A 22,099-nucleotide genomic window follows, 5' to 3' on the forward strand; every position below is an offset into this window, starting at 1 on the left:
GCATGTGTCATTATGAACTGAGTCTTCATCTGTTCATCTTCCACACTATTTAACTGTAAAGTCTATATTGCAACTATTACAAGAAAGACAAAAATACTTGATGTTGACAAGCAGTGTATGGATGGGTCAATGAGTGGTCTGTAAGTACATGGACATGAAAATTATATATCACTGAAATTTTAGAGGAATAACGTTTTAAAATATCCAAATTATGAAGTGTTAAGAGAAAAGGAGAGAGAGAATTAGAACTCAGTCCCACCAGTGGTCATAAAAATACCTTTCCAAAGCAGAAGATGTTAGACAAACTTAACTCCATGCTGCTCAGTTTTAGGGTGCTATCACATTTCTACACCCAGCTGCCTTTAGGATGTGGCTTTGGAAAAGTTCTTCAGAATGTATCATAAACAAGTAGCTCTGGCTTACTAATAACAATAAACATGCCATCTCCAAAAGAATAGTATGTCACACTAAGCTAAAAAATGGCCCAATCCCATTTTCCCATTAAGCTATAATGGAATCTGGTGCTAGCACCATTAATCTCCATAAATTCACTGAAGAGAAAGCAACTGTTTTCAAATAGACTACTAGGAGACCCAATATAGGTAGCAATATTCTGATTATTATCATATGTGCATAAGAGTCGTCTCTAACAAAAACATGATGTGAGAATAAGCCACCAGTCCTTAGAGTCTGTAGACAGATTTCAGAAAGGATGAAGATCAAATGTGGGAGGAATCAAGATTGATTATAGATGTCAAGGACATCAGTTCTGCTTGAACACTGATTAAGTGATTAATGAAGTACTGCCAGAATTACTAAATCTCTTTGCAATAAAATGCTATTGTACATCCCTTCATAATTATAAGTTTAGGAAGAGAAAAAGGATTGATTTACTAGAAGTAACTTATAAACTAATTTTCATCCTTAAAAAACAAAATCCATTGAAACTAGTGTTTCTACTTTCTACTTCTGAGTTCCTCTGGAAAGGAGATCATTTTAGATCCACCCTTTGGTCCCACAGGATGACATGTACTTTTCTAAGGAATGGAAGGAGAATTTCTTTATTCATTCATTTCTTCATTCATTCATTCAACAAGCATTCCCTGGGTGCTGACTACGTGGAAGACACTGTGTAGGGTACCAGAGATAGACAGAAGAGTCATTTGCTTGAATATTTGCTCTCTAAAACTATATCTATTTGTTCTGGAATCATGCAAATTCTCCCAGTTAATGAAAAGAAGGGAGTTTCATCAGTTCCACAGATAACACTGTAAAATAAATCTTTAAAAACAAATGATGAAAAATTAGAAAAAGGAAAGGACTAGAATTTAAAACACTTGACTGGATCTTCAAGTGATGACATGAGTGAGGTGGACATGGCCCCTCCGTGCATCAGACCTTTCTAGATGGAAAGAGTGTGTGTATACATGAACTGGTCCATTTCCCAGGGAGGAGACAGCAGAACAGCACTGGAAGGGACACAGACGTGGCAGAAACTAACTCCCCATAAACCCAGAACCATGAACTTCAGCGCTGGGTGAGACCATAAAGCTCATTTACTTGAATCATCCTTATATGTTTTTTTCCCAAATGTTATTTTTTACTTAGAAGTTCTATATTCATATACTTGGTGAGAACCATGTAGGTCTAGCTCTATTTACATGCATTAATTTGTAACCTAGAAAGAAAAAAATGAACTGCTGTAGATTATTGCCAAATAACTTGAAGCAGTGTCATCTGAGGTTATTGATATTTCTTCTGGCAATCTTGATTCCAGCTTGTGCTTCATCCAGCCTGGCATTTTGCATGATGTACTCTGCATATAAGTTAAATAAGCAGGGTGACAATATACAGCCTTATGCAGATGACACCACCCTTATGGCAGAAAACAAAGAGGAGCTTAAGAGCCTCTTGATGAAGGTAAAAGAGGAGAGTGAAAAAGCTGACTTAAAACTCAACATTCAAAGAACAAAGATGATAGCATCTGGTCCCATCACTTCATGGCAAATAGATGGGGAAACAGTGGAAACAGTGACAGATTTCATTTTCTCGGACTCCAAAATCACTGCAGATGGTGACTGTAGCCATGAAATTGAAAGATGCTTGCTCTTTGGAAGAAAAGCTATGACTAATCTAGACAGCATGCTAAAAAGCAAAGACATTACTTTACCAACAAAGGTCCGTCTAGTCAAAGCTATAGTTTTTCCAGTAGTCATGTATGGATGTGAGAGCTGGACCATAAAGAAGGCTGAAAACCAAAGAATTGAAGCTTTTGAGTTGTGGTTTGGAGAAGACTCTTGAGAGTCCCTTGGACACCAAGGAGATCAAACCAGTAAATCCTAAAGGAAATCAATACTGAATATTCATTAGAAGGACTGATGTTGAAGTTGAAGCTCCAATACTTTGGCCACTTGATATGAAGAGCTGACTCCTTAGAAAAGACCCTGATGCTGGAGAAGGGGATGACAGAGGGCAAGATTGACTCAGTGGACATAAATTGAGCAAGTTCTGGGAGATGGTGAAGGACAGGGAAGCCTGGCATAATGCAGGTCCAAGGGGTTGCAAAGAGTCAGATGTGACTGAGCGACAGAACAACAACAACAACTGGAAGTGGGAGACTTGAGATTTCAAACAGACATTAATGGAGGGTCTAATGTGGCATGTGCTAGGAGCCCTGCTGATGGACAGGGAGGCCTGGCGTGCTGCGATTCATGGGGTCGCAAAGAGTCGGACACGACTGAGCGACTGAACTGAACTGAACTGAGGAGCCCTGCAGATAGGATACATATATCAGTGTTTGCACTCAAGAAACTGATGTTCTCCCTGGGAGTGCATCATGAAATGTACAGGAAGAACCACAACTTAATTCCAAAATATATTTTGACATAAGAGGTATAATCACAATAGGAGGAAACCAGCATCTAGAAGGTGTCAGTTTGGTCTAGAAGATCAGAAAAATCAATCAATCTCACAAGAACACACACACACAAGAGGCATTTTCATTCAACATTTATTAGGGACCTAATATGTGTTGCATATGGGGGTACACTGGTGAACTAGACCAGCATGGGTGCCTATCCTCTTTACAGAGACGGAGTTCAGGTAGTGGAGAAAGTATAGATGGAGAGGTGAAGGGTCACACCAGGAAAATTGTGGACAGAGCAAGTTACCAGAGTCAGAGGCGATGAAAATAATCAGCTCTAAGGGTGATGAGAGCCTCACTATATAAAAGTGTTCGGTGGTTGTAGAATATGAGGTTGGAAAGAGGTGGTTTGGGACCATTTTATGAGGAACTTAAATTTTATTCAAAAATCTGTACATTATTCAGATGAAAAGGAGCTTTTGGAACAAGAGAAGCCGTGACTGAGGCTATGGTGTGGAATGTGAATCATTTGATAAAAACATTTATTGAGCACTTTTTGTGTGCTCAGAATTGTTTTAGGAGAGTGTAGGTGTGAGACAAATGTCCAAGTTCCTGCGCTGGAGTTCTCACTTAGCTGGGATGAGACAGCCCATGTGCAGGATGGAGAACATTCTGAAGACTTCTGCTTTGATCCGGCAAGAGAGACAGAGATATTAGTTCAACTGGTGGTGATGAGAAAGAAAGAGACTGATTAGACTCTAGTCTCTTGAGAGATAATTCAAGGAGGGAAGAAATGACAGGACATGGTGATTGATAGAACCGGAGAAGCCTGGAAAAGGGAGTTGCAATGTCTTGTTTTCTGGCTTCAGATACATGGGTTGTCAGTTGCCTGCTGATTCCTACCATACCATGAGGTTGGGGTCTAAAGCCTCAGGCTGTAATTAGTGTTGGAAAAGTGCCAGCTGGGAGTCCCTGCAGGAAGTTCCTCTTGAGGCCCTTCCACTTCATGTTCAGCACCCCTTCTGCCCACCTCCACCTGCCTTTTAGTGTCACCTTCTACTTGGCTCAGAGGTTAAAGCGTCTGCCTGTCGTCTGCCTGCAATGCAGGAGAGCTGGGTTCGATCCCTGGATCGGGAACATCCCCTGGAGAAGGAAATGGCAACCCATTCTTGCCTGGAGAATCCCATGGACAGAGGAGCCTGGTGGGCTATAGTCCACGGGGTCGCAAAGAGTCAGACACGACTGAGCGACTTCGCTTTCACTTTCTACTTTAAGCAGCTCCTCTTAGAACAAGCTGAGGTATGAAGTGTTACATAAATATGATTTGAAATGGTAAGCCTTGGTGAGATGTATGTTCTTTCAATTAAAAAAAAAACCTTAAAACAATGAAACAATTCATTGGAAAAAAAATGCTCCTTTTATGGTGGAAAACACCATGACAGTGGCAACTAAGCCAGCTGATGTATAAGCTGGCCACGTTAAGGGAAGTGGAAGGAAAAGTTCAGATGCACGGTTCACATCAAGTGCTATGTTTAAGACAAGCTATTAGGAAGCCACTGCTTGCCAACTGCAATCCAATTTCAATCTCCTACCCCATTCCCCAGGGTTTAACCCTCTTCTACTCCATCTGCCCACACAGCTCACGCACTTCCTGCCCCAGGATCAGCTCTTGAATCTGTCCAGTTCTTGGCTGTTCTGACACTATCTCAATTTTAGCATGAAAATGATCTGGGAGGTATGCGGGGCAGGGAGATCACTGCCCTGAAACCAATCTAAAGGTGAGCAATTTCTCTCTTGAGATGTATCGGCATTTCCCAGCTACACAAATTTAGGTTTGTCCTGTCCAGTGAGTCAGATTCAGATGTTATTGTTTCCCTTACTCAGATGACTGCAGCAGGAAGGGATGCTGTGTGAGTGAATCAAGTCCCGTTCATGGCTGAACGATGCAGGGAAGCGGAATTCTTAATATGTCTTTCCAAACCAGTAAGCAAGGAATTTCTGATGTTTGCAGCCTGTGCGTTGTACTTGAAAGACAAAATCAAGGGAAAATGTGTCTGTCCTTCCTGGCCCTCTCTGCATGAATATTTGCATTTTATCCCAGATCATCTGAGATGTGGTGTTTATCTCTTGACAATCTGATAGTGCTTATCAACTTGATAGGCTTCCTATCAACTGGTTTCTGTTGGGTTGGCCAAAAAGTTCATTTGGATTTTTCCATAACAAGTAACAGAAAAACCCGAGTGAACTTTTGGGCCAACCTAATAAAATGAGCTAAAAAGCTGAGCACGTTTTAAAATATCCCCTTGTCCTGTCTCAGAACTTCCTTCTCTTTTCCTGCCCTGGCATCATCCTTGACATTGAGCCTTCTTTATTCTCCGGAAGCTTCTGAACCTGGGTAATCATCACCTCCACAGGCCTGTGGGACCCCTCTTGCTAAACCTTTTCACGTATTTGCTTCCCCTTTCTTTCTGATCTCCCCAGATCATCACTCAGTTCCACAAGGCATACAATACTCTTTCTCACATGCAGGAGGAATGAAACCTGGCTTCATCAGCTCTGACGAGCTCCAGTTTTGTCAGGACTCAAATTGCCTTTCACCAACCTCTGTGTGAAGTGGACTAACCCTTCCAGACTGCCCCTGCCCCTTGGCCACTCTCATTCCATCCCTCCCGCTCCCTTTCCATCCATCTCATCTTTAGCAGTAGCTGACCCCCACAGATGGAGAAGGCGATGGCACCCCACTCCAGTACTCTTGCCTGGAAAATCTTATGGATGGAGGAGCCTGGTAGGCTGCAGTCCATGGGGTCGCTAAGAGTCGGACATGACTGAGCGACTTCACTTTCACTTTTCACTTTCATGCATTGGAGAAGGAAATGGCAAACCACTCCAGTGTTCTTGCCTGGAGAATCCCAGGGAGGGGAGCCTGGTGGGCTGCCATCTGTGGGGTCGCACAGAGTCAGACATGACTGAAGCAACTTAGCAGCAGCAGACCCCCACAGAAAATCTTCTCTCTTTCAAAGTTCTTCACTGTGTCTGTGAATCTTACAGGTAAAATTTTCAACTGAGTTGAAAACATTTCCTTTTAGCTTTTCATCTATTCCTCCATTATTTCTGTCTTTATTTAACTCTGAAGTCTCTAACAGACATTGCTTATGTAAAAATCATTATTCACAGTGGCTCTGTTATCATCTTATAGACTGTGTTGAAAATATACCATCTCAGTCACCAGGGAGCCTTGTTACAAAAAAGCATGTGATGGCAAGAAATAGTAAGATAGGACATTAAGACAGGACAAGTAAGTCATAAACTTCCCTCAACAATGTCTTTGTGTTGAAACCCTGGGAGGATGTGATTCAAAGACTGGGTCATCAAAACAAAGAAAAAAAGAAAACTCCACCAACAACCGAACAGCCCTGGGAATGATGTGACATTACTGAAAGCAAAAGTGTTTATGCTGAGCTTCCCTGGTGGCTCAGACAGTAAACAATCTGCCTGCAGTGTGGGAGACCTGGGTTTGATCCCTGGGTCCAGACGATCCCCCGGGGAAGGCAATGGCTACCCCCTCTAGAATTCTAGCCTGGAGAATCCCATGGACAGAGGAGCCTGGTAGGCTACAGTCCATGGGGTCGCAAAGAGTAAAACATGACTGAGCAACTAACACTTTCACTTTCTCCATTTTATCTGCTTTGCTAAGTGAAAGACAGAAATGAAAACAAAACCAAATCCAAACTTCGAATGGTAGACATAATGTTAGTCCTTGTATTTGTTTGCTAAGGCTACCGTCACAAAGTGTCACTGACTAAGTGACTTAAACAGAAATAGGCTGTGTCATAGATTTGGAGATTACGTGTCAAAAATCAAGGTATCAGCTGGGTTGGCTCCTTGGAGGCCTGTGAGGGAAAGGTCTGTTCCAGGCCTCTTTCCTTGCTTGAAGATGTCTGTCTTCTCCTGGTATCTCTTCCTATCATCTACTCTTTATTCATATTTCTGTGTCCAAATCTCCTCTTCTTTATGAAGACATCAGTCAAATTAGGGCTCACCCTAATCACTTCATTATAACTTGATTATATCTGTAATGACCTTGTCTCCAAACAAGGTCTCATTCTGAGGTATTTGGGGGTTAGAACTTAAACATAATTTTGAGAGGGACACAATTCACCCCAAAACAGTCCCCATGCTTCTTACTCAGCTACCTAATTTGCAGACCCCAGAGTAAAATGAAAAGGTGGGGCCCTGGCGGGGACAGGGAGGTCCAGTCAGTCTCCACTTTCTGTAGGCCCAAGAAGGGCTGCAACCTCTGAGGTGGAAATCACTGGGAACATACTTAGTCCCTGGACTGTGGAAAGATGATAAGTCCCCACTCAGTCCCCATGGAACCTGCAGTGGTGCTGCCACTCAGAGGGGACAGCAGCCTTATCTTGTCCCTGGAGAACACTGGCCGCCTACTTCCAGGCCCTGGGCCTCCCGTTCCCCAGCCCCAGTGCAACCTGGTTGTCACGGTGGGCAGAGTACAGGAGCATGGATGAGGAGGCTGAAAACCACCCCAGTTTGGTGAGGAGTATGGAGCCCTATCCCAACAGGTACAAAGCTTTGTGCTAAGGCCACAGATATGGAGGCCAGCACCAAGGTCATCTCTGGGAACTGGCCGAGCCCCACTGTAATTGTTGCCCAAAGCCCCCTGATCCTTACCAGCCATGAAAGGTAAGGATCCTTACCCATGTGAGGTAAAAATACCCACTCCAGTATTCACTCTAGAGTGCCCTAGACAATAACCTAATAACACTCTTCTAGCACGAATTTTCTGTTTTGAGGCTGCAAAAATTGGCTACTAACCCACAAAAAGCATTGGTTCTCCCTTGAGGTGACCCACTGTTCTAACAGGGTCTGGTGGGCTCTCCCTGGTCTGCTGCATTTGCAGAGCCCTCATTATCTCTCCTTCTTGCTCTTTGTAAACCTCCCTTCTGAAATACTCTGTGTCTGGAAATGCTTTTCCAACTCCAGCACAGACCACAACAAGGAGGTGACATGAAATGGGGCTGAGCTTGGTGACTCAGACAGTACAGAATCTGTCTGTAATGTGGGAGACCCAGGTTCAAACCTTGGATCAGGTAGATCCCCTGGAGAAGGTAATGGCAACCCACTCAAATATTCTTGCCTGGAGAATCCCATGGACAGAGGAGCCTGGTGGGTTACAGTCCATGGGGTCACAAAGAGTCGGACATGACTGAGTGACTAACACTTTCATTTTAAACTCCTGGCTTGTGCTCCATTGTTCCACAGGATTTCATGCCCAAAGAACAAATTCAGAAATAAAAGTTACTAAGAATTCCAAGACCCCAAACCAGAGAGAATTAAACCACAAGGACAATGCCTTGCTGAGCATGGAGTCCTATGAGACTGTTCTGGTCAATGCCCATATGCCCTGTTAACTGACCAAGGCTAACACTGTGGGAAAAAGACCCTGGCAAACCACTGAGCACTTCTTTTAGGGTAGAAATGCTTGAACTTGGAGTATGTGCCTTGGTTTCTCCATCTGCATGATGGACTTAATAATAATGCTGTCCTCATAGCATCCTGGTAAGGATTACCTCAGTCACTATGGCCGCTTTATAAATGATAATAAGAGAAAAACAAATACTAAATTTGGACATGGATAGTGAAAAATAGCAGCAAAATAAGACAACAAAGTTTATAGTTAAATAATTACTTCGAATTTTCTGTTTATATTTTCATAATTGAAAGGGAAAGTTCTCAAGACAAGATGTGAAGAGTCAGAAATAATGAAACCTTTTATTAGCATATTTCTTTGGAACTGCAGTAATCTGGGAAGTATCATAAATTAAAAAGTCATGTGGCCACATATGAAAACTCTTATCTGTTTTGTTTAGCTCTGTATCACAGAACCCAACTTATAGAAATTCTAATGTTGTTCCTCCAATTTTCTTGAGTGACTTTATAAAATATTCTATCCTAACTGGCTTACTATAGTGTTTATAAGGTGTTCTTGTGTTTGTTTCTTTTATGAGCTATAATATTTCTTTTCACACTGATCAATTAAAAAATATAATTTATGTCCCTAGCTTTGTTTTGGAACATCTCATAAAAGGATTTCAAGGATAATTTCTAAAAGAAAATGGAGACAAGAGTCTATAAATGTCTCTGATACATTACTTTGATGGATCATATGAAGATTCATCACATAGGGATGGATTCAGAAGAGGCAGAACAAAGGGACTGTTTCTTCAGAAACCCTGGTATAAATAAGCAAATTGTTAGCTCAAAGAAGGGATGCCGCGGGCACCACCAAGCTCTGTGTGGCTCAGTCTTTCTGGTAATTGGCTTGAAATCGATGCTCTGTAGTATCAGTTACTGCGACAACCAACAATAGGAAAACAGGTTAGGAACTTAATGAGAAAGAGTAACAAGGACCAGAAAAACTGGAAGTCTCTGCTGACTCTCAAAGACATGTGAGGAAAGGAGCCATTTAGAGAAACTGGGATGAGAAAAGTATAAAGTGGAAGAGACTCTGAAAGATGATAGATGGAGATGGAAGAAACAGAGCCTGAGGGCTGGAGTGGCTGATGACCAGGCAGGGCTAAACCAGGATCTGATCATACTTTCACTTAAATTCCAGATCTCCAGATTAGCAGAATGGCTCATTACTCAGGGCTATAAAAATTGCCTAGAGAAAAAAAAAGTAAAAATCAATGGCTTTGCACATTTCTGCTTTGTGAAAATATTCACTCCTACATGTGTTCATACAGGTTAGAAAAGGGGAAGTTGAAGAGAGCAAGAGGCTGGCCTCCTGGTCCTCCAGTCACAAAATCAAGTTGCATCTCCCAGCAAACAACAGGATACAGAATGGGCTGTTTTATCAGGTTGCAAAACTCTCCAGGGGTCTTTTGCATTTAGTGCTTAAGGGACTGGTTTGAATCTCTACAAGTTCCTGTAAGTGCAAGTTATTTAACCCTTCTTCTTCTGTAAAAGAAGAGTGTGTATTAATAGAACCTACCTGATTAGCGTGAGGGACATTTTGACCTTTGTATGAGAAATGAAAGCTAAGGGGAAAATCTCAAGGTCATGACTTCTCCCCACTGCTGCCTCCAGGTGGTGGTTCCTATCACCCTCTTTCAAAACCCTCTTCTATGTGGCACCCTCTCTTCATTCCTTGATCTTGGGGTGCATCACCTGGGACTTCTTCCTCGCTATGTGACTCCGGCAGTACTCCATCAGCCTCCCCACCTCAAGGCCTTTACCCTCCATACAGATGACCTAACACTCTGGCCCAGTGTTTCCTCTAACTCAAGTTGTGGCCCATTAACGTGACAAAATAAATTAAGTGTGTCCTGACCAGCATTGCAAAACAACATGGAATGAAACAGAGGAGGCAAGTGGCAGAGCAGCATATTAGGTGAGGGTGTTTTTTAATGATAAAAAGTTGCAGGTGTATCAACATATGTCTGCCCTGCTCAGGATTCCCAGTTCCTTGATCTCCTCTGCCCTGAGAACCTTCGTTCACCTGTTCTCACTTTAGTGACCACTCCTGCAACCATATCTTGGACCTGGTCTCTGCTGAGAACAGATCTACCTCCAAAATTTATCATTTCCTTGTATGATCACTACCCTTCCTATTCTGCCATTTCTCTCATCTTTCACTGTTATTTTTTTTTTTTTTTTAACTCCTATTTCTTGAATCTACATTTTCTGCTCCTTAATATTCCTATTAGAACTGACTTAGCTCAGGTCATCAGCCTCTTCCGTTATGGGCAATTGCTTGAATCTTCTAGTTGGTTTCTTGGCTGCCCTTCAGAATTCCTCTCTTCAAATCCCAAACTGACTATGGCAGTCCTAAACTTCGAAGTGTGATCTGGTTCTGGTTCCCCTTTTCCAAACTCACAAGACCCTTCTTAGCAGTACCCAATTTACTCAACCAGAGTTTTTGTTTTCCCTTGAGCAGAGTGCCTGTGAACAAACTCATTTCCTCATCTTTCAGATGCTTCTAAAGAGTCATATGTCCTGCCATGACTCTATTCCGGGATCTACTCCATCCACAGCCCCCAATGAGACCGCATCCCTGTGCGTACCTCCCACCCCTACCTTGGCCTCCTAGCCATGGGAGGGCCTCTGATTCATGGGTAGAGCACAGGGACCAGCCAGTCTGCTGCGACCAGTGTGGCCAGATTCCTCCCTTAGGAAATTAAGAGACTCTTCTGAGGATGCTGTGGGAGCTATCTATGAAAGATCCTACAAGTAGAAGCAGAAGAAACCGGTCCATAGAAAGAGCCAAACAAGGACCACCCACCAGCCCCTGAGAAACAGAGAAGTTGCCTCATCTCAGTGGCCAGTTCTCTGTTTTCAGGAGGCCTGGTGGCACAGAAAGACCTGTCCACGGGGCCCCTTGAGATCCCGATACCCTTACCTCCAGGCCCCCATTTGCCTGTGACCTTCAGTGGCTCTCTTTCCCCCATCCTAAAGAGCCCAGATCAGAACTCTCAGCCCACTGAACTCTGCTGCCCAATACGTGACTCTGCCTTTGCACACATTCTGTGTTTTCCCCAAATGTTCTTGCTTCCATGGGGCAACTGCCTACTTCTCCTTCAGGAAAACAGTCTGGTTCCAGGGTGCATTAACTTAACTACTATATGACACTGTATCTACTAATTTTTTAATACAAATTCATTGATAAATGGGGCTTCCCAGGTGGCTCAGTGGTAAAGAATCTGCCTGCCAATGCAGGAGACACAGGAGATGTGGGTTTGATCCCTGAGTTGGGAAGATCCCCTGGAGTAGGAAATGACAACCCACTCAGTCTGCCTGGGAAATCCCATAGACAGGGAGCCTGGGGGCGGGGGGGGCTATATACTACAGAGTTGCAAAGACTTGGACATGACTGAGCATCTGAGCATACACGCATGCATTGATAAATGACTGAAAAGTCACCAGAATACCATCCATCATCTGTCTCTCAAGGCTGGGATGCTTACAATAAATAAGAAATCAATCAGTAATACATATCAAATAAATTTTCAGATTAAAAATAGAACATGTATAACCTGCCTTGTATTATTGTGCATGCTAAGTCACTTCAGTTGTGTCTAACTCTGTGCGACACTGTGGACTGCAGCCTGCCAGGCTTCTCTGTCTGTGGGATTCTCCAGGCAAGAGTACTGCAGTGGGTTGCCGTGCACTCCTCCGAGGGACCTTCCCGACCTAGGAATTGAACCTGGATCTCTTAGGTCTAACCTGCATTGGCAGGTGGTTTCTTTACCACTAGTACCACCTGGGAAGCCCCACTTTGTATTATTACATATTCCTTATTAGTGGATATGAAACTGACACAGGTGCATATTTTCTCCTGGTTGCTCTGGGGATGTCAATCATGGCCAGAAGTAAGTCAGTATACCTCAGTGAACACCGTGGTAAACCTCAGCACCCAAAACCTAAAAAAAAAGCAGCCATATTTCAGCTTCTATGTCTGAAAAACAGATGGCTGAAGTAGACAATGTCTCAGGTCCCTTCCAACGTGAAGATTTTGTTTCTCCATCTTTGGACAAACAGGAAAAACTTGATTTAAACCCATCTAGATTATACTTGAAATTCCACTGATATGAGTGCTTAAAGTCAAGAAGGGGAGCCTGGGTGATGATTGGAGCATTCAGTGCCACACAGTCCCTGTGCTTTTGGAAATCAGTAGCACCATTTTCATATGTGAAGACTATGAGTGTACAAGAGGTAGTGGACGATTCTAACTTCATAGTGTCCTTGACTATTAAAAAGAAGGCACTGATTAGAAACAATCTCAGCTGGGATTTGGATCTGCTACATATAGAAGGGATTAGCCCATCTGTGCTAACCCTGGCTCAAGGGATCACCAACGCATTCTCTCTGTGTGGTTACGTTCCAACTTCTCCTCTGGGCTGCTGCCCTGTTCTACTTAGACATGAGTGCTCAGGCAAGATCCACATTTTAAAATGTAAAGGAATAAGCTCGGCACAGTCACTGCTAGTGGAGATGGGTCACCCACCAGATCACATGCCCATCTGCAGGAACATTTTCACTGAACATTTCACTGAAGAAATAAGAGGTCTGTGACCTTTGGCCGCCTTAGGATAAGAATTGCTCAATCAGTCCTTGGGAAAGCCTCCTAGGAATGCAGGAGGATACAGTCCAGACACAGAATATGTAGAGAAGGGAAACAGACACTGGTGACACCTTGTTTTACCCCTTCTGTTCAAGCTTCTCCCCAAAGGCTGAGAGGATGGAGGCTGCCTGGAGGCTCCTCCTGGTTTACTTAGTTTTCCCCCTATCACCTTCCTCCCCTCACGCCTGGGCTTGCGCTTTGGATGCTGGCTGCTTGCCTCTGAGGCGCCCCATATAGTTATTCATGAATGCAGGCAATCTCTCTTTCTGTCTCTGTTTGTGTGTGTGCTCAGTGGCTTCAGTCCTGTCCAACTCTTTGCCACCCCACGGACTGTAGACCTCCAGGCTCCTCTGCCCATAGGGATTCTCCAGGCAAGAATACTGGAGTGGGTTGTCATGTCCTTCTCCAGGGGATTTTCCTGACCCAGGGATTCAAACCAGCCTCTTGTGTCTCCTGCACTGGCAGGCTGGTTCTTTACCACTAGCGCCACCTGGGAAGCCCTTCTATCTCTGTACCTGTCCCTTTATGAATCTTATGTATAGTAGGTGCTCAATAAATAATTGATGAGCTGTGAGTACACGTGTACACTGTGGCGGTAACCGCCCCCCCCCCAAATTCCCCACTCACTGGCATGCTGTGTGCCTTGCAAGGGGTCACATTTTGTGATCAGTAGTCCTACGGATGTCACAGCCCCTATATTTTAAAGTGTTAAGAAACTGAAGAGCAGAGAGCTGATTTTGCTCCAGCTCATAAGTTCATTCGGGCCACAGAGGCTCCTCTTCCCCATCTGGCCGGAGAGGCTTTAATAAAGATTGTTTTTCTTTTTCGACGGCGCAGAACGGAGAAGCCCGGCTTGGGGACACTCCACGGGTGGCAGCGTGCACCAACAGCGCTTGCTTTAGGGGAGAACAAGATGGGACATCTTTTTGTCATCATTTTCCCCAGAGATGGTCGTCCCAAATACACCGCTCTCGAAAAGTTTACGTTTTGAAATATCTACCCTCCTATGCTCAGCGCGTCCCCGGCCACAGTTGAGTCAAACGGCCTGCGAGCCCAGGTACCAACCCCTCGCTGCGCTCCCCACACGGACCACGGTCTAATCCCGGCTGCTTCGCCCCTTCCTCCTCTGGATCACCTCCGCCCCCGACGTGCCCGCTGGTCTCTCTGGCCCCGGGGGACACTCACCTTGCCACTCGCGGAGCCGCTCGGGGGTGACTGCCCACGCCGCGGTCTCGGCGGAGCCCGCCGGTACCTGCAGCAGCAGCAGGAGCAACGACAGCGACAGCAGCGGCATCGCTAACCACTTGGCCCGCCGGTCCCCGGGTGTAGCGCCCGCGGGGGGCCAGCGCCGCAGCCCCAGCGCCCAGCCCTGCGGTGGGTGGGGTGGCGGAGGGCAGGACCGCAGCCTCCTCCGCGCTCCAACCCTCCCCGGGGCCTCGCCACCCCTGCGTCCCCGAGACCCACTTCGTCAGTCACCCCTGTCGCCACGGTGGGGGGACTCTCTGGCTGGAAGACGGAAAAGTCGCGGAGGTTCTCCCTTTGCGGCTTGGAGCAGGAGGAGGAAGAGGGGTGGACAATCTGCCCGTCCCAGAAATTCCTGCCTTTAGGGTGGAGAGGGAGGGGGGAGGCTGCCCCGGGCTAGCTCCTCCTGCTTCCAGCCTTCCCTCTCCTTCCTGGGGGAGGCCGAATAGGAGCTGGGGGTGAGCGAGTTGAAAATCTCTGGGACAGGAAGTCTGACATTTGGGTTTATACACCACCCGGGTTCTGGTAAACACTGCGGGTTTGGCGGCAGGCAGCTTAGAGGAAACCGAGCTGCTCCGAGGACCCAGGCGCATTAGGAACGCTCTGGACTCCCTCTCCCCTGGAATGTGGAGCCCAGAGGTCCCTGGGGGTGCGCCAGGGTCCCCGCCCTACTCACTCCAGAGAACCCTGAAGCTTCTTCCCTTGCTGAGCTCCTTTCCCCTTTACAGAGTACCTCCCCCTTCCATCTCAGATTCTCCTAACCCAGCAGAATAGCCGGGTTATCCCGTGTCACAGCTGTTACCTTGTTGTCCCACTTTATACCTAAAAAACCGGTCCAGAAAAGCAAAGTGATTTTCTCTAAGAGGTTACACTTTAAGTTGGCAAAAGTTCCTCCCTAAACTAGGAAAACTGTGACTAGAATGTAGTCTTTCGGGTAACTAGCAGAAGTGTGTGTGTGTGTGTGTGTGTGTGTGTGTTGCTCAGTTGTGTCCGACTCTTTGCGGGCCCCATGGACTATAGCCCGCCAGGCTCATCTGTCCATGGAATTCTCCAGGCAAGAATATTGGAGTGGGTTGCCATTTCTTTCTCCAGGGGATCTTCCTCACCCAGGGATTGAACCCGGATCGCTGGCATTACAGGCAGATTGACAAATTCTTTACCATCTGCCTACTAGCAGGGAAGCCTACTAGAAATGTTTAATATTCATGAGAACAGGCTAGTATAGTATCTTTCCTAAATAGTCCTTAAATAAAACATTGTTTATGATGCTAGTCATTAAAACATAAAGGAGGGAAGAGAGCAAAATGGAGCTTTAAAAAATAAAAAGGAAGGTGGTGCAATCTTGGAGAACCTTGCTTTCCTTAGCTGCCTATTGATCCAAACCAATTATTTTTTGGCAGGGTGTGTGTGTTGGGGGCTACCCCCATGTGGGATCCTTGTTCCTCCACCAGGGATTGAACCCATGCCCCCTGCATTGGCAGCCTGGAGTCCTAACTACTGAACTGCCAGGGAAGCTCCCTCAAACCAATAGTTTTAAATGATACTGTCGGCTGTAGACTGAATTGTGTCCCCAGTACCCCATTTGTTAAAGTCCTAACTGTTCCCCACCTCCAAGTTGTATTTGGATATGGGGATTTTAGGAGTTAATTAAGTTTAAATGAAGTCTAAGAGCTGGGGTCCTAGATAAGGTCAACCTTATAAGGAGAGGAAGAGAGAGATCTTTCCACCCAGGCACCAAGGAGAGGCCATGTGAGGATACACAGCCAGAAGGTAGCCATCTACGAAACAGGCAGAGAACTCATCAAACCCCCAAATCTTCAGGAACTTGATTTTGGACTTTCCAGCCTCCAAAACTGAGAAATATGTTTCCATTGTTTAAACCGCCCAGCTTCTGATATTTTATTGAGTCAGCCCAAGTGGATTCATACTGTCTTAGCCCAGATCCCCTGGAAGCAGAGCCTGGGATGAGATCCCTGGCAGGGAGTGGAATTGGAGATCAGAGTGAAATAGGGAAGCAGGGATAGCCCTGGGGCAGGCAGCAACAGGTGCATGGCATGGGCAGTGGTGAGCTGCTGACACCCTGCCCCAGAGGGAAGCTGTGTAGGGCTGGCTGTTGCTGGAGTGAAAAAAAAAAAAACAGGTGAGGCTGAGAAAATGTGGACATTTCCACTAACCGAGTCAATAAATATTCTTTTATGGAGAAGTCAGCATCCCTGCCTGAAACATGTAGAAAAGGGATGTTTTCAGCATATAGGAGTATATAGACCTCAGTCATGATGTATTTATCAGTCTCTTTTGTGGCCTCAGAACTACATTGCATACTATGGGAAAACCCCAAAGTAGATGATTCAGCCCTGAGCGGGCTGGCATCTATTGCGATAGCTGAGTGTTATCCAAGTGGCACAATTAACTAGGAAAGTGCAATCCTGATGTTAATCCTTGGTGAGGTGCAGTACAGTGGGAGTAAAAGTGGGAGAGGCCATGCTAGAGTGACTGTTCAGGGTTAGATGTGCTGTGATGGAGTGAAGAATATTTGGGAGGAAGAGGCTGTTTTAGGATGGGAAGAAGCTGTGCCAAAAAATACAAAAGTTGGCCTGAGAACTGCTTGTATGGGAGAGAGTGAGTGGGCAGACCTGCTGGAGCAAAGGGCAGCTACTGGGGCAACCTGAAAAGCAAGGTCAGTCACTGGGACACTCGGCTACCTCCCACTGGCTGTGGGATCTGGGTGATATATACACCTGCTCTGGCTTCAGTTTTATCCTCTATGTAATGAGGGGAAAAAACCTTCCCTGACCCACAGCAGATAATATTCCAAAGGAGCAGAGCTATGAATATGAGCAGGATAAAGAGGGAAACAAGCCATATTTCATCTTCAAAGCAATTAGTGTAACGAAGAATGGTGATAACAGCTTCCTGGCCTCCTGACACCAAATTTCCTATTCAATGATTAGAAGACTCCTAAAGAGCTAGTTTTCATCTCTTCCTGAAAGTATTGCATGTGTCTTTGAGGTGGGAAATGTGGCAAAGAGCTTTTAAGCCTTTGAGAAAATGATCCTTCCCCATCTCACGGTCTTGCCTGTGTTTCAGATTCGTGAGGCAGGCTAGTGTGATGGTTAGAGTAGGTGCTTTGTCGCTTATCTGCTGGTTAGTCTCCTTAGCCCCAGTTTCCTCACTCCACCTCCTTTTCTAAATTTATTTATTTGGCTATACCAGGTCTTAGTTACGGTATAAGGGTTCTAGTTCTCTGACCAGGGATGGAACCCGGGCTCCCTGCATTGGGAGCATGGAGTCTTAGCCACTAGACCACCAGGGAAGTCTCTAGAAGTTCCTTCTGTATAAAATGCAGGTGGGTGGTACTATTTGCTTCAAAGTGCTGCTGTATTAAATGAAATAGTGCTTGGCACAGAGTCTGGCATATTTTCAGTGTCCTTTTATGGGAGCTTTGGAAATGGGAGGAGGGAGTGGGGCTGCAAAAAGAAGAGCAAAGGGAAGCTCAGGAGGGAACCCTGAAGAGCTCTATTCTGCTGAACTGATGTCTCCTCTTCACCCCTGCGCCCCACACACCTGGAACACCTGCCCCTGCATGCCTGGCACATCTTCCATCTCTCAGTTCATAACTTTGGATTAGAATTATTCCTTTATTTATACTTTTCATCTGATGTAAATTTCTTGAAGAGCCCACTACCTTTTTCTTCTCTTGGACTCTCCAGGGTGGCACTGTTCTGACACTTAGTAAATGCTCAGGATGTCCCTGCTGAATGAATGAATGAAGGAGGGAAGGAGGTAGAAAGGGATATAATGTTTGGAGTCATTTGAAACTGGGAAAACAATTAGAAACCTGAACTATGTTGAGTGAAAATGGTGAAGAAAATTCATTATATCCTTGCAGTCTCTACCCACATTATCACATGGATTTCTTCCCTTTATATCTCTCTTATAAAAACATCAGTATTGCATTTAGGAACCACTGTGATCCAGTATGACCTGATTTTAATAATCACCTATTTCCAAATAAAGTCTTATTCTGAGGTTCCATGTGGATGTGATTTAAGGGGGACACTTTTCAATCTAGTCTAACAACCATATGATCCAGACATTCCACTCTTAAGTATCTACCCAAGAATGTCCATATAAGGTTTGTTCATGAATGTTCATAGCAGCTTTATTGTTATAGCTCCAAACTGGAAACAACTCAGATACCCATCAAGGAATGAATAGATAAATAGATTTAGGTCTACCTATGTAATGGAACGGAGAAGGCGATGGCACCCACTCCAGTCCTCTTGCCTGGAAAATCCCATGGGCAGAGGAGCCTGGTGGGCTGCAGTCCATGGGGTCGCTAAGATTTGGACACAACTGAGCGACTTCACTTTCACTTTTCACTTTCATGCCTTGGAGAAGGAAATGGCAACCCACTCCAGTGTTCTTGCCTGGAGAATCCCAGGGACGGGGGAGCCTGGTGGGCTGCCGTCTATGGGGTCGCACAGAGTCGGACATGACTGAAGTGACTTAGCAGCAGCAGCATGCAATGGAATACTACTCAGCAATTAAAAGAAATGAATGACTGATGCATGGAACAGCATGGTTGCATCTTGAAGCAATTATGCTGAGTGAAAGAATCTAGACAAAAAAGAATATATATGTTGTGATACAATTTCTATAAAATTCTAGAAAATGTAAGAAGCTGTGGTACAAAAAGCAAGTGAGTTGTTGCTTGGAAGTATGAATGGGAATGCAGGGCTGATGGGATAGGACAGACTTAACTGAGCTAACAGGGAGTGGAAAAATGTGCCAGACAGAGGGAATAGAGGCAAGGGTGGACAGCAGATGCTTGAGAAGTTCTTTGAGCAGGAAGACTAGAAATTGAGGTGGGAGGCTTTGGGAACATAAGCCTGAATAGGAAAGGCTTAAGCTAGGTCCAAAATCATGTTAAAAATCTTTGTGCTAAAGCCAAGGGGAAGCCATTAAAAGGTTTCACTGTGACCAGACTTATGTGCTATGTTTTAAAAAGAACTTTCCTACTATATTTTGCAGAACAGATTGGAGGTAAGCAATACCCAAGGGTTAGGAGGCTGCAGCAGGATCTTAAATAAAGAGATGGCTCTTGTCTGGACTAGAAAGGAGTTGAGGAGAGGAGATGAAACTGGCTCTGATGTCCTCAGAGCTATTGGGGAAATGTGGCCAGACATCTGGGCATCACCAAGGGCTCAGATGTGGTCAGGGACCACGATTTCATAGTAGACGGTCTTTTCTTAATGATACGTAAAGCCCAGGTACATGCAGGGAGAAGGTGGACACTGGGCTGCATCCAGATTGATGTCACCCAGTCAGATGACAGCAAATTGAAGACAAGAAAGAAGTTGATGATTGATGGTGATGGAATCTCACAGGACTCAACTGCATTCTCACAGGTCGCCAAGTGGAGGCAACCAGAGGAGGCCCTGGGGCCAGACTGCCAGGTCCAGACCCTGGGTTCGTCATTCACTAGCTCTGTGGCTGCAGCGGGCTGCTTTACCTCCACAGCCTTAGTTGTTTCATCTGCAGAATTGCAATAATAATAATAGTGCCGTTTCACTGGCCTGTTGTTAAGATTTAAAGAGTTTATACCTGAAAGGTGCTTAGAATAGTGACTGACACAGAGTAAACACTCGGCCAAGGTAGTTTTATTACTGTTACTACTTAAATAAAGAAAATATTTGGGGGGCAAACAAAGAATGAGGGGTGATTTGGTTTCTTGCTGGGTGGAGAGAAAAGCCATATAATGGTCCTGGTTTCTTCTCAGAAGCTGCCATTCCTGGAGTGCTGGCTGTATCAACACCGTGGTGGTGAAGAGGTAAGGCAGCCTGGGTGGGAGTTTGCTCTATGATCTATGCCAAGTCACGGCACCTCACCCAGCCTCAGCTTCCTTTCTGTAAAATGGAACACTACAAGTGTCCACGCCGTGTTGGAACACAGGGAAAACACCCATAACCTGGCCAGGAGTGAGCACGCAGGAGATGTGACCACATCTTAGATTATTAGATAATACCCACAGTTATTAGATAATACCCACATTGGTTATGCTGTGAAGTAGGTCTCATTACAGTCATCATATGCTGATGAGGACACTGAGAGCTTAAATGATGTATTGTTAAGCCCTGCCCTGAGCTACCCATTAGCTTCATGTAATAAGCTATCTCATTAAGAGGAAATCGTACCTTAGATAAAAGAGAATATTGGTTTATGTAAGACAGGAATTTTCTAACCTATTTAATATGTATTTTCAGCAGCTTTCCCCGAGCCATTTATTAAACACTCCTGAGTGTGTTCAGAATATTGCTTTATTTTGTGCTCAAGCCGCAGTGTGGTATTTTAACTAACACCCACAGTCGCCGGAATACTAAGGGGTGAAAACAACTGAAAGTTCATTGGGCTAAAGACCAATTTCAGTACTGAGTTAATGAACTAGTTTTTCACCTTTGTCTAGGCAGCGATTTGTATTAATTCAATTCAATTGATGGCTCTCCCAGTATGCAATATTTAGCCAGAAATTTCCACTCACTTGGGAGTTTCAGCTGAGCCTCTGTCTTGACTGGTCTTCATGCTACTGCTGCTGCTGCGTCGCTTCAGTCATGTCCGACTCTGTGCGACCCCATAGACGGCAGCCCTCCAGGCTCCCCCGTCCCTGGGATTCTCCAGGCAAGAACACTGGAGTGGCTTGCCATTTCCTTCTCCAATGCATGCACGCATGCTAAGTCGCTTCAGTTCATGTCCAACTCTGTGTGACCCTGTGGACAGCAGCCCACCAGGCTCCTCTGTCCACGGAATTCTCCAGGCAAGAATACTGGAGTGGGTTGCCATTTCCTTCTCCTGACTGGTCTTCATAGGGTATCTTAAGTCTCCCCTGCCAGCGCGTGATCTCATTTCTGCACACTCATGTTCTCCTTCCGTTTTCCACATGTAGCCTCGAAGGGGATGTGCAGACGAAGTAGGCAAAGGGGCACATATCTGAAGAAGAAACAGGAACCTCTCCAGGGAGCATGACCACCAGCAACACGTGTTGTCTGAAACCTAGCTGGTCCAGTGGTGCTCAGCCCTCACCATGGTCAAAGTCCCCAGAATAGCTTTTAAAAACCACCAACGCAGAGGCCCCAACTCCCATTGATTCTGGTTCAGATGATCGGGAGTGGGACCCAGGTGTAAGTACATTTTTTTTTAAGCTCCTAAAGTGATTGTAATGTGCAGCTGGGGTGGAGAATTTCTGGTTTCTCCCATGAACCTCTTGGGTTCTGAGTAGGTAGGGGCAGAAGGTAATGTCTGGCACTTGAAATGGAAAGGAAACCTACAAGAAACCTCTTAGTTCAGGGAGAGAGGCTGGTTTTAGAAGTAAAATTTCCCACTGGCTGTGTTAACACAGGGAGGGAGGAGCCAGGTGTGGGCAGCAGCCCTGGAAGCCTGGCATGGCTGTCATGGGCGAACGGCATCGCCTGACTCTAGGGGCCCCATTTAGGAACTTGCACTGTGAGAGAGCCTTCTCCAGGTCTGCATCTTTGGTTGTTACCCTGCAGGCTATAACTTTCCAGAACTTAATGGGAACCCTGGGGAACAATCAATATTTATTTTAACATTTGTCATTTTCTAGTAATTTAGATATTCTATTCCATTTAGTATTCAGAAAAGTATATAAGACAGTTGTTTTTTAATCACCATGCTGTTTTTAAAATACAAACAATAACAAAATAGAGGGGTGGTTGCACCTTTTGATTTCACCTAAAGAAATTCTGATAAATCAAAACAGGTTCTGTGGGCATGTTTGCATCTTGAAGGATTAGGTAAAAGGAGGAGGAGGAGAAAGAGAGCAGGGTAGAGTTGAT

The 22,099-nt window shown here is 45.1% G+C and overlaps 1 protein-coding gene across 1 annotated transcript in view; it reads right to left on the minus strand.

The window, feature by feature from the left end:
• Positions 1–14,618, minus strand: part of PLA2R1 (phospholipase A2 receptor 1) — a 136,920-nt gene extending 122,302 nt beyond the window's left edge. Inside the window, exon 1 of the mRNA XM_014478670.2 lies at positions 14,190–14,618. Within this exon, the coding sequence (XP_014334156.2) occupies positions 14,190–14,298 (109 nt within the window). The 5' untranslated portion in view covers positions 14,299–14,618. The remainder of the gene's footprint in view (positions 1–14,189) is intronic.
• Positions 14,619–22,099: the final 7,481 nt, after the last annotated feature.

The sequence above is a fragment of the Bos mutus genome, chromosome 2 (genome assembly GCF_027580195.1).
Source record: "Bos mutus isolate GX-2022 chromosome 2, NWIPB_WYAK_1.1, whole genome shotgun sequence".
NCBI lineage: Eukaryota > Metazoa > Chordata > Mammalia > Artiodactyla > Bovidae > Bos > Bos mutus.